Source organism: Aythya marila, assembly GCF_965140915.1.
Source record: "Aythya marila genome assembly, chromosome: 1".
Lineage (NCBI taxonomy): Eukaryota > Metazoa > Chordata > Aves > Anseriformes > Anatidae > Aythya > Aythya marila.
The window spans coordinates 137450142-137464033 of NC_139042.1; the positions used below are offsets into that span (position 1 = coordinate 137450142).

Consider the following 13892-nt stretch of genomic DNA (forward strand, 5'->3'; position numbering starts at 1 on the left):
AAGCATTCTACTCAAAGTTCATTATAAAAGATTATACATATTAATCAAATTGAAATTGTTTCTACATTTAAAAAACTCTTATTCCTTTATCAAAATGAGAAAGTCTGTCAAGTAATGAAGTTCTGGGATTAAGATGATGCCTAATTTACTGCAGCCACAGAAAGAATAAGAAAATAATTAAATATGGAAAGATTACACATTTTGCTGATCTGAAATGTCTGGGCAATGCTGCAAGTTCCGTGCCTTGTGCTATAGAACCATTTTTTTATTTCTTGTTTTTAAATAATGTAAAATAGCTAAGTAAGCACAGGAACATGTAGAAACCTCAAAGTTGTTTCCAAGAAAACATAGCAATCACATTGTATTGTTCAATTCGCATTACTAGAGGGAGAAGTCACAGAACTCATTGGAGAGGACCCTTCAGTAGCAACTGCTGTAAGAAAAATCAGCATAAAAGCAGCTTCATTAGCTTTTTGAGCTTTGTTTCTGAACATATTTTAATACTAATGATATGCACCAAGTATATTGCAGACAGCTGACTAAATAAAAAAGGCCATCAAGATTATCTATTCTTGCTAGACTTTGGGTGTAGGCACTAACTAATGCAAACCAGGGGAGATAAGTATCAGTAACTTATGAAAAAATGCCATTACAACATGCTAGAAGCAAAACAGTCATGTGAAATGAGAGGAACAGAACTCAGTATAGCGTGCAATGACTGTAAGCTTCAGTGCCCACATACTAAACATTTTGTACTGTAATGGTCTGATACATTCATTTTGACCCAGAGACCAGAGATAAATTGTCTCAGCAATACAAACAAACAGCTATGCAATTAGGGCAAAGTTTTTGGAGAACATAGTGATAACATCTAAAAGCATTGCTGGGTGATGGGGAAAAAAAAGCCCTGGAGATAGGGGGTTTAATCTGAATAAGTGAGAGTATAATTGCTTCTCCAAATTACAGCGCACTAAAAGAAAGAAACAGACAAGCAACTGGCACTGGTATTTGTTTGGCATCTATTTAAGTGTATCCAACCTGAAAAGTTACTTTCATTGTCCCATTTAGAGTTAATCGAGTTTTGCCTATATAAAGGAAAGATTTTACATGCACAGCTGTGAAAGTGTCACAGTTAAAAAAATTCATGAGAAACCATGGGGTTCCAAAGAATTTCTATCACTTACATTTTCTTAAAGTAACTTTTTAAAATAAAATTTTCCAAGCAGTGAGGTTAAAACAGAAGTCAGATGACTGAAGTAGTAATTTTATCTATTAGTTTTTACAAACCAGCTCTATTTAAAGGGTTATACACAGCTGTACACTAGTTGCAATGCAATTTCATCTACAACTATGTGTATTAATTCCCAGGCACAGAAATAGAGGTAAGAAGTATTTAACCTAAATCCTGTGTTGATTTGGCAACAAGCTTTCAGTTATTGCTTTAAATGTTCCCCAAAACATTATCACTATGAAAAACAAAGTATGACAGTTTTAGAAATGAGTGAAACATCAGGCCTAGAATACATTCCTTCAATTTGGGAAGAGTTTTCCCCCCCAAAAAAAAAATAAAAATTGCCATACCTGATGGAAGAAAATCTCCCAAACTGATACTTTGTTTTTGTGAACGCTTTAATAAATAAGATAGTTTTATTGTAAGATGTCTGCTCATGAGAAAATATATAAATTTGTACTTAGCTGAAAACGCAATGAGGGAGATAAACATTTGTACTTTTACTGCAGCTGAATGACCAGTAGTCTTGCAGTGTTCAGCATGTATACAGCAATTTCTTTATTTATTTTTGAAGAACTTACTTTTCCTCATAACATTTTTCTTTGAAATCTAGGAAAATACAGAAGAGATTTTGAAAGATATATAATTCAAACAATTAAAAGAAATGTGACTGAACCTTTCACAAATGATTTGCAGACGGAATTCCATCTCATAAGAAATTTTAATCACTCAATAGTATCATCTGAACTCCAATTTAACACATTGAAATTAGGCATCCATCTTGCTCTGTTGTGTATTATGTTGTAGTAGAAAAGGTAGTGCATGAAAAACATTTGAACTTAATGAACAATTGTTCATATTTCAACAAGGAAAGGGCTTTTCTAGTAGTTCCAGAATAAGATTGTCTAGAGGTTAGCAAATACGACTGCAGCTCCGCATGGTAAATATCAAATTAACACTTAAAAAACACAGCAAAAATCTTCATTCATTTATCATCAGGTAATTGGACAGTCTACCTGTTTTCTAGATAGAAATAAATCAAACTCTGAACTTTCTTGGTTTCATATCCACTATGAAACACTATAGCCAAATTATGCCATTTAAATTTTAAAACTTTTAAAACAAACTCTAAAATAGAATAGCAATAATAAATTTTATTTTCATAATATTGTTAATCAATTCTGAAATACAGAAAAATAGCATTTCCTCACTATACAACTGTTCTCCACATCTGTAATAAAGTTGTCTCTCCTATCTCTCTTCTTCCTCTAATCCACTTATCACAACCAATTAATTAACAACACTGAGCTCCCTTAAGCTTCGTTTCAAATTTCTGCATCTTTCTCTGGCTGATACTGCCCCAGAAATAATTTCTGTAGGAGCAACATATTGTTAAACAGTCAACATCACTTCTAAAGAAAGTAGGATATGGGGATGAAATGCTACTCTTCCAAATGGAAGTCACTATTCTGGCTTGCAAGGGTGTGCTGTCAACACAATGCTCAGAAGGATAGCAGTATAACACTCAGATATCAGTAAGGTAAAATTTATACACTCTGCCTTAGTTAGAATCACAGTTTTTCACCCCAGTCCTCTCCTTCATGGCCACAACCTGAACTCCTATGAAAGCAAACCATGTTCTTATTCCTTCAAGTTCTTCTGCACTTTCCCTGTAATTGCTTATAGACCCACCAGAATGGTTGCGCTTTTGATTTTATAGCTGCTGATAGCCATGCTTTCTATCACAGGCGTAGCACAGGGAAGCCACTGCAGAAAGAAGAAGGAAGGATAACTGGCGTGTACAATGTCTAAAACATTTTTCTGTTGAATGCTGCCAATAGAAAACATATGGTGCAACGTGGCTTGTGGATGGTGCTAGACCACATCAGGAATGATGTATGCAGTTTAGCTGCAGACATCCTGAAGTACCGTCACTGTGCTTTTTCTTTCCCTCAACGTACTTTACATACATGTAAAAAGACACAATGAATGCAACAGATATGTGCATGTAAATGTAAAACTTGGTCTCATAAAAACCATTAAAGTTGAAACTGTTACAAAACCATAAAAGCAAAGTCAAAAGAGAATACATGCTCATTAATTTCTTATTACACCATGGTAAACAACAAAGCCACACTTCTCTGTACATTGCAAACATCATGTTTTTTCCATCTTTTGTTGTGGGGGTGGGCGGAGGTTGGGACTGAGGGGAAGGTGAGGGGAAAGAGAAAGAAGTATGTGTTGTTTGGAACTACTTCATTTTCTCTAACAATAAGAACCTGAAGTGATCTGGTAAGAAGGGTTGTACAGGGTCATCCTCACAAGAGGACATACTCAATGTTACACTTCAACCTTTCACCACAGATACCTATAAATGCAGTTACCTACTGTCAAGTATCATGCAACTCTATGAGCATAACAATGTGCAGTGTAATATGAATCTTTAACTGAAAACCTCAACATATTATGAAGCCTAAACAAAACCTTTAGAAAATGATTCCTCCCTTTACCAACTTTATCCTCATTCATACAGACAAAACATGACAACAAAGACTGTGAGCCCAGTCTTCCTCTCCACATCCTTTTCAAAAACATTAGACAAATGAATCAGTTGCATTATTTCCATTCTCTACCCTGCTACTGAGATTGACATTAATAATTTGAGTATATCAAACACGAGTCTTTTATAAAAAAAAAAAAAAAAAAAAAAATACATCCTTTGCAACTTATTTTTTTCACAAGACAGAAATTCTCAACCATGTATCTCAGGATCATACGACACCCTTCATGAAAAATTCTATCCTGACTGTAAAATCCTGTGATTAGAAAACTTATGAAGAATTTAATGATATGCAACACTTTTTTTTTTTTTGTCAGAGCTTTTGTTACCAAAACAACTTTTTCACTTCAGACTTTTCCATCAGATTGGAACCATTGGTTGCAGAGGCTTACATGATACATGCACTTACTTATATTTTGACAACCTTCAGTGGGCTGTTACACTAGTTTGTTTTCCAGAAAGTATAACCACAATACCAAATTCAGTCTTTGGAGGTTGGTTAAGTTTCTCATTAAACTGATGTTCAAGTGCATCTAGCATTTTTCCTTAGAATGGCAACTTGCCAGCTAAACACTGGAGAAATTCAGACACTTATAAATTAAGTTCGTAATTAAGTTTGTTGAAGTGATAAATCGTATTTCAGAAAGAAATGGGTTTCTGTCTCTCGTTGTGCTATAGTACAGTGCCCTCCACTGGCCAAATATCCGCACTTAAAAATAAAAGTAAGTCTGAAAAGTTACCCTTCAGGCTAAAAACAAAAGCCAAAGCAACAACAAAAACAGGGTCAATTCCTGAGAAATCTACATAATGGAGTAAATTTATACTAATGCCAGCCTTTCTTTCATATTACTTGCTAATAAAATGCTTTGAGGTCGAAATAGATCCTCAAACAGCCTTTTTAGAAAGTTGAAAATTAAAAACAATTATACAAAAATAGGAAGTACTAAAGAGCGTAACTTAACATCAGGCTTTACAATGGTAAGAAGCATACAACCAGATTAGTAATTACTACTGTCAACTGAAATTTAATTATTCTACCTTTTCCAGTTCAGAAATGTCAGACCACCATCCAAATTTCTCTTTGAAGTAATTAATAATGCAGTGGACAGAACTAGTTGCATCACTACTACCTATATTAGATGTACCTGAGAAGGAGGATTGGTAAGCGTCAACAGTGCAACAAGGGAGCTGGAAACAAGATATAAATGCCCTATCTTCGTTGTTACTGTGGATTGCCCATGTACAAATTTTTCATCTTTCCCCTTCAGTTCATTTCGGTTTCAAAAATATGGTTGAAATGTAACTGTGGTGAAAGTAGGCAAACCATAACAAATCCAGGAATAGCCTGCACTCTGATTGAGCTTGCTGCTGACGTTTAGCCAACCAGCTTTTTTTGGGTGATTTTACCCCTTATAAAACCATTCCCTTTAGTAGCTAGTTGATAGCCACTATTGCTTCACAACTTTCTCCATAACAATAAAGGCAATATTTATACGATATTAAAAGTGCCCAATCACACTTTCAAAAATGAAGCAATATTTTAAGATAATCAATGAACATTTACAAAAGGACAACAAGCAGCACAATGGATCCAGTTGATGATTAAGTACCCAAGCTGTTCCGTTCTATCTCAGTAATAATAGCTTTATAACAATACCTTTTAGTAGATTCAGTTATCCTACACAATATAACTATCATTACTAGATTTGATAGTACTGTGTTATAGATTTGTTGCTGATAATGTGAACTGTTTCTGTAGTTACACTGAAAGTTACAACTATATAAGGAAGTTGTGATAAAAACACAAAGCTAAATGGTGTTTGCACAAATAAACTAAGAACTCGGTAAGACTTGAAATGTGCTTTGTGTCAAAGAGTTATTCACAGGGGGATTTTCAACCAGAGCCAAAGACCAACAAGAAAATATTCTTAGTCCCTGATAAAAAACTTCATGGAGAGAACTACTGGAAGACTGACATAAAGCTGAAAGATGGACAAAACACTTTTCTTTTCAAGTACTGATCAATAACTTATAAAGGTACGTACAGCACCTTTTTATTTGAGCACTTCTAATGTAAGCTTTAAAACCTATCATAAGTTCTATAGCTTGTTCCATTCACTTTGTATAAAATTTCTGTCACTGGGCAATGGAGAAAGCCATTCATTTTTCCTATACATCAATCTTACGATAAATCGATCACTTCCACTAGACTAAACAAACAAACCACTGTTCCTGAATTTGCTTTTAGGGAGAAAATCTAAATGCCAAGACTAAGTACGGAGCACCTTCCTTTGACTATATCTCCATGAATTACAAACAGAAGTGGTATTTTCCACTCCATTGAAAAAAGTGTGAAGTGCCCCCTCATCCCTGTAGATCCCTCTTCAGGTGAAGTGGGGAGCAACTTCATGCTCTGTTCTTCCAGGTGACCCAGAGCAAACACAAACACAGATGAAAGAGTACCTTCTTTGCCCTCAGTTAATCCTCAATCCTCATGGAAGGTTCTGTTCCTCAGTGAAGATTCATTTGCCTATTTTGTCTCCTTTTGTATCAGGATTCAGCAATCGTGAAACAGTCATTCTCCTCCTTGGAGTCTCAGTTTTCCCTATTTGAATGGAGTGCTACACTGTGGGGCTTAAGGCTTTGCAAGCATTGCCTTATCTAAGACTTATCTTTTCCACTCCTCTTCAGGGTTCTTCTATAGTTTTTGGCAATCAACCATTTCCTCTTTCTCTATTCCCACTTCCTTTGATTGTGCAATAACCACATTTTGAAGTTGGTTTGTTCTGCTAATCATTTTGCGGATAAAATCTCTCGCATACAATCTAAAAGCTGTTTTTCATTCTACAAGCTTAAAATTAAAATAAAAGAAAATAAGGGGAGGGGGGAAGGTGGGGAACCATGGATATCTGATCACTTCCACCTTCAGATCTTTATTTATGCTTCTGTCACATCATTTCAAGACTTCGAACTGAGACAGTGAACCATGTTTACAGCCAGATTACATACAGATTGATTCATAAGAACATAGCAAAAGTACATAAACACTTTTTAAGCTTTTGCATAGAATTATTTTGGCTAGTATTGTATTAAACCCACCATTCCCTAATGTGATTTGACTCTGTTATTTACAGGGCCTCACAAAGAACAGCAACTGTTGGTCTCACTCTCAATTCATCAAAAGTAATTAAGACCCCACTTTCCCGTGGGGAACAGGTGTAGCTATCACTTCCCTGGCAGCCTGTTCCAGCTGAAGAGTTATTACTACAGCTGTTCAGCTGATGGCAATTACCACTGATGATGGTCATTGTATGAAGATCTCACCTTCTAAAGGTTTCCTCCCAAGAGAGCTGACGTGATGACTGCTTTCTGCTAAAAGAGACCAACTGACATTTACCTTTAAGTGACCTTAGTGAGCTGCAAAACGCATACTCAACCACAGTTTCTTAACCATGCTGACATATAGAATTTGTAACTTTTGCTTTTCCTTACAGCGTGAAGAGCTTTAAACACCACAGCTTTAAACCACAGAACTCTGAAAAACAAAAACAGGATGTCTGCTGTTAAAACTGGCGCTGTGTATGTTTTTCCTGAGACTGTGCTATCTGGGACCGGCTTGGTGTAATCTTTCAATATAGTCTATTGGCCAAATTCTCTTTCCTGCTGGAAGGTTAACTCTGGTGTGCATCATAGAAAATATTTTCATGGTCAATAGTTGTTGTCATCACAATCTGCATAACATGAAGACCAGATGGAGGCAAAAGAAATTCAAGGCTGAGAAAGTTATGTTCACTGCTCTCCTTCACTCTTGCACAGTTCCAGTACAGCAAAGGAGAGTCCAGAAAGAGACAAATATCATTTGCAAAACTTCATCTTAGTAACAACAATAGCAAAAAAATGAATCACATATAGTGGATGCTCTCCCAGACTCAACAAAAGGTATCCATTACTCCTTAGTAAAGCATACCATGTCTCTGATGGTGGCAGAACCTTTGCTCCTTCTGTTCCAGAATCTCCTTTCAGTCTTGAAAGCATGTGACAACTCCAGTTAGTAGAATGCACAAGTTAGTAGTCCCTGCCTCTAGTTTACTATAGATTGAAACACAGAATCAAGGGCCAACAGAATTTATTCCTTTGTAAAGACAAACATGTACCAAGGAAAACAAAAAGGTACAAACAGAAGACATATGAAAGATGATGCCTCAACAACTTCCACATTAAGGTTTCATGTCCTAAGTCACCCTACAGGCCTTATGTTGGAAGCAGTGGTGTTTTGTGTCACAGTTAGTTCTGTCCTGGGGAGGGTTCCTTCTCAGCCAAATAAACTCTGAATTGCCACAGGCTGCAGCCTTATAGCTGCATGCCTCTTAATCTGAGGTAATTTACAGTAGTAGGCTGTGCTCTCCCTTCCAAGATCTACTTACATGTTACGCTGTATTCTGTTGCAGCTTTCACAGGATCTCAGCAAGCTGCTCACTTGGGCCCATTATTTTAGCCTCTACTGTTCCTCCTTCTTCCTCAAGGAGTTCTGATTCTGCAAAAGTACCTGTTAGTACAGATCTACAGGACTTGTAGTTGATGATTTTGTTGTCTATCAGGCAACATATCCATCCCCAAAGAATGTGTCGCTTGACCCTGGTAAAACACATCTCTGCTATTTAACTTCTGGTTTGAACTGGGGTTTGTTTAAATGACCGCTTAAATGGCTGCCCTTAGATGTTCAAACTAGGAAGGACTAGAAATCCACTAGGGTTTGTCTCTGCTCTCACTCTGATGCATTTTTTTCCTCCTTTCTTACCTTTGTCACATACCAAACTCATATGAATGATAGGTTTAATTTGCATTTTTGGTGCTTGTAGACACAAATCAAGAATTAGCAATCTTACAGTTTACTCACTTTACAGAGCTCAGTATTATCAGCTCTTTCCTCAAAGACCTTGTGATACACAAGATGGGCTGCATCAGACAGGTAAAAGAGACAAAAGTCCTGCCAAAAACGGATAAGAAACTTAAACAGAAATCACAGTTTGCCACTTGTTTAGTGCCATTTGGAACTCTCTCTTGCCTTCTTCATTAGTAAGTAACCCGTTACAATGGTACAGGAATTTGCCATGTATACCATTTTTACAAACAGGCCTAATTCTATACTAGGCCCTCTGTCTTTGTCACGTGCATGTACACATAATAGGAAATTAGGAAGAAATAGAGGCCTCAAGATATAATGTCACGGAGAAAGAAGCAGCACCATACATTATGCTGAGTCAAGATGGAAGAAGGATTCATTTTTGAATTGATTTTACAACTTCTGCCAAAATAATCAGGTGATATAAGGAAAGTGCCAAGGTTAGCAAGAAAAAGCAAAGTGATAAAAATTAACTTTTCAGCTCCATAAATAACATTCACAAGATTTAGACCTCAAAACCTTTTCTAATGTAGAATTTAATTTAGAAACATAAAGACCAAACAAGTGTGCTGTAATAAGTCAAATATAATCTTTTTTTTCTTTTTTTTTTTTTTTCCTACATTTAAAGCACAGACAGAACATTATTTTGTAGTGTCTCTGTGCACTGATGGAGTCATCTTCTAACTGCTCAACAGAGAATGAAAAATTGAGTGGCTAAGTATATTATAGGCAATAAGGTAGCTTAAGAACTTGTTAAAAACAGAAGAATCTATTACTCATTAACAAATTGAAAATAAACAACTCTGACAGCATTTATGATTAAATAAATATGTTCATATCTAGCAACATCATTTTGATTTCCACTTTGTACAACACAGAAACAGCCAGTATAAATCAATATAGCTCCACTCAGGTCAACAATTACATGAGGATTTTACCAAAGAACCTGGGCCAGAAATCTTCAGCAAGAACTTCAGACAACCACATATATTAAATATGATAGTTTCATTCCCTGGCTCAGGGAATTTTGTATTTTCCCACATTTTTGCCCAGATCATTGGAAACTAAAACATCATGTGAACCATTCAAAGCAAATGGACTTATACAAAAAGACATCTCATACTTGAGCTCTATTCTTAAGTTTGCTATTTCATTTTAATTTTATTGACACTTCCCATCTTCTAGCAGGACAGCACACCTTCTCTAAGCTTGCACAGGTCACTATCATGAGAATTCCAGTACTGGCTGTATTAACTGCTTAAACCTGGGCAGTATTGCAACCAACTGAACTGCTTTGCTTTCACTTAAGATGCATTCTCAAATGGTGGTATCACCATTTTCCAACCAGCCTGAAAAACAAGTTACTGTGAGAGTAATGCACATGCATTAAAAAATACAGTTGTAGACTTGATATTTCATGTTTAATAATCAAAATATCAGCTTAGAAAATAATAAAAAAAATGTTACAGGTTTTGAAATAAATGTATACAGTGAGATTTATTTTGTAACTTAGACGCTTGTTTGAAGGCAAGGAGAACTTCACCATTTGGCAGCTTGACCTCACAAAGAAGCATCTCATGTGAAATTGTCATCATTGCAGCATACTGTCAGTAACTGTTGTGTGAAAGCCATACTTTCACATACTTTGCAAACTGAGAAGGTTCACTGCATATACGCCTTTGGCTGAATTCTACTATTGGAAGAACTTTTGCCTAATTCACTGACTGCATTGTGACTCTAGGATTAGAATTTGTCTTGCTGACAATCAAATGCATGTTATTCTTGAATGAGCTCAAAGCACTTCTATCACATAAACCATTCCAAAGGAGGGAATAAAAAAAAAAAAAAAAAAAAAAAAACGCATTCCATCATTCCAGAGCATGAAACAATGTCTACATGAGAAAACAAAATAACTATTTGTTTACATGGTTAGAATAAAGTGGAGCTTTTAATAGGAAAAAATATATATATTCCTCCATTATGAATTCCAAGGCACGCTAGTTTAGGTATAATATAACTAAGTGCAAAGCAAAAGCCATGCTGATTCAGAAAGCTTGCACACGTGATGACTTACCTGCTTATACTTTTGCTAAAAGACAAGACAAATAAGCACACTAAGTATACCTAATACTCAATTAGGAGGTAAGTTCATATCTGGAAAATACAGAGTTAATACATATTATCTTAATGTTTTAGAAATGACAGATTTGTGTTTTTTAAAAAAAAAAAAAAAAAAAGAAAGAAAAAGTTGTGTTCTGTGCTTCTTCAATAAAGTTCACAATATAAATGAGAAATTAGATGCTACATCTTTATTAATCAGGACCCCTCTTAATTTAATGCAATTTTGTTTCAGCAAAATACTAAATAGAATTACAGACATATAAACTAAAATTACCAATGATAAAGGTAAAAACTAGCATGTTTGATTTTAGAAGTATGAAACTACATGAAATGGTAATTTGGCTTCCTTTTTTAGATATACTTATATCTGGATCTGCATCTGTATCTGTGTATCTGTAACTTTGGATATGTTTTTCTATACGCTTAAAGTTCATTATGGATATTCAGAAGTTGAAATTCATACATATATTATATGTAACGCCTCTTAGAATTTAATAATCGTTAATGTACCAATATTTATTTGCAGGCTCATTCTGTTTATATTTTTATGACGTTCACATGAAAAGGAATTAATGAATTGACAGTATATTACTTTAAACTCTGAAACACATTACTTGAAAATACTACACATATTTATATATTTTCTTTCATGTATTTGGTTAGCTTTCTACTATTCCTTTCCTTATTTTACACAAAATAAACAAAAAAGAGAAACACATTCTAACTCTAACATGAGCTAGAAATGTAAGCAGTTTGCAAGATGCACTGTACAGAATAACACATAATACAACCAATTTTTCTTGTACTAAGCAGGAGAAATAATATTATGTTTCTTTCCAAATGCAAAAATCTTTGCTTGCAGTGAGCTGACTTTAAAATGCATAATTTGAATGCAACAATTCATAATTCTCTGATTTAGACCAAAATACCATGTTGTGAAATTACAAGCACCACGATATCATGCATAAAAACACAGTATAATTACCATGGATTTAATAGACATATAATCACTATAAGTTACCTGCACTGAAAGTAATCATATGAAGAAAAAAAAATGCAAAAAGCAATCACATTGGAGCAACATCGCTTTCAAATTTGTCTTGAATACTGCTGTCAATAATTATCTTTGTCTGAAGACAAGCAACAATATTTGTTCCCTAAAATATCCTCCAACATAGCTGGGATAGTTCTGGGACCCCTGAAAAGAATTGTCACAAATCCTTGTAATCAGTTCATGACATTTCTACCCCTCATCCTCAGTGCTTTCCTACTAGACTTCAAACACACTTTTGTATCTCAGAAAAGTATTATATTAATTCGCAGCCAACACTGCCAAAACATACTCGTTAAGAGCAACACTTATAAACAGCTTACCCCATTTCATTTGCCCTCATTTCTGTCCTGGGAACCTAAGACTGTCTCTCACATATAGTAAAATGCAGTTGGTTTAACCCACTACATTTGCACAGGAGGTCAGAGAACATGAGACTGGAGTCCTGATGTTGTACCATAACTAGCAAGCACAGTCCTGTGTTCCAGCCAGGATCTCTAGGAGCATTACAGGTGTCAAACAAATTTAAAGAACCCTCTATCATCAGGTCACCTCCCATACCTGACATCTTAGTTGCTGGGAGTGAAGAAACTTATGCAGATATCATTAAAATAATAACAAAATAAAACCACAAAAATTCTAACAGTTTTACAACCTTTCTTCTGTTCTCCAGGAAATACAAATCTCAATGCTTTCTTTACATCTAAGTTCCCCTGGAAGCATGCTGCATTAATTTTTCTGGCATTCTGCTCCTAAACACCTTATTTCTGAGGGAAAAGCCCTTCAGCCTTTCTCAGATTGGAAATAAGTCTACTGAATATTAGCCTGATGACAAGCATGCCATAAAGCAAACTTTGCTCACTTCTGGTGAAGAAAGCTTTCACCATATGTCCATCCTGTGGAACTAATATGGAATAGCTTAAAAAATAAATAAGTCAGATAATCTAGTCCTCAGTGGATAGTTGCAGTAGGAAATTCGAATGGATAAAAACTGGAAAAAAAAAAAATAGAATTAATAGTGTGAAACTTTTCTCTCTTAAATCCGTAGACTACCCTTTTCTGAATACCAGAGCTACCGCTGCGAATTAAGAATAAACAGATAAACAGTACACAGCAATAGAATGTAATGCCATTTCCATGCAAAACAGTTTCCTCTGTCATTGCTGATGTTCTTGATCCTGTCTTGCTGGCATAAGAACATAAATATATACTTTAAAATTTTGTTTTCCAGAGGTGTTTTTTTTCTGGTGTTTTCAAACTTTTTTTTTTTTTTTTGATTCATAAAGCCTTAAAAATTTTCCTTTGGACATGAAATCACCCAAATGACTTAACTGTTTTTTACAATATCCTCAAGAATCTTCCACCAACTCCATGGCTAAACCCTGCTGACCTCTGTTTTCAAAAACAAATTCAGCACCTTTAACTTAGTGGTCTGAAGTCAAAACAACAGCTCACAACACGTACTGGTTCTCCTATAAAGTGCTTGCAAATGTCTTTAATCACTCTGTCTTGCCCCACACACTGCTCTGAATTCCAATTCCATTTTTCTTGTAAATGTTTCATTTTCCTATCATATAGTAAGAATCAAATGAACAAGTCGGCGAATTTAGAGCACAACATTCTTTGACCTGCGCTTTTTACTAATTTTAATACGCTGTTTTTTTTTTTTGTTAGATTGACAAACACATTGTACATTTATTTCTTATTTTTCTTTTGGGCAACTTTGAACTAAAATAACATTAAAATTTTCCAGCAGCAGAGTATCCTTCAATTTGTTAGCCCAGTAATAGGTGGAACATATGCATGAATTTGACACAAGATTTTATCTCCCACTAGAGGGACAGATGTGCAAGATCTTTTCCAACATTCTATCTGAAAGAACTCAATAAAAGTTTATCTTAATATTTAAAAAATAATTTTATATTCAAGCATTTACTGGAAGGTTTTCCCAATGACATTTCCATGCTCTTTTGCAAGTGTTAACTCTGGCAAGTTTTTAAATCAACATTAGTATAACATCTGAACA

At 35.1% G+C, this 13892-nt stretch overlaps 1 protein-coding gene across 19 annotated transcripts in view; it reads right to left on the reverse strand.

Annotated features, from left to right (window-relative positions):
- LOC309884532 (potassium voltage-gated channel subfamily KQT member 1-like) overlaps nucleotides 1-13892 on the reverse strand; it is a 527319-nt gene that overhangs the window by 403856 nt on the left and 109571 nt on the right. For 13 of the 19 annotated variants that reach the window (XR_014318640.1, XM_082773603.1, XM_082773607.1 and 10 more), the window contains 2 exons: nucleotides 10769-10783; nucleotides 8689-8778 (listed from right to left, as the gene is read on the reverse strand). The exons of 2 other annotated variants lie outside the window; for them this stretch is intronic. Coding sequence is in view for 16 of the 17 variants with exons in the window: in XM_082773603.1 (XP_082629729.1) it covers nucleotides 8689-8778; nucleotides 10769-10783 (105 nt within the window). In the remaining variant the exon portion in view is untranslated. Of the gene's footprint in view, nucleotides 1-8294; nucleotides 8338-8688; nucleotides 8779-10768; nucleotides 10784-13892 lie in introns of those variants that run through there. 4 more of the 19 variants (XM_082773604.1, XM_082773600.1, XM_082773599.1 and 1 more) reach the window with 3 other exon arrangements.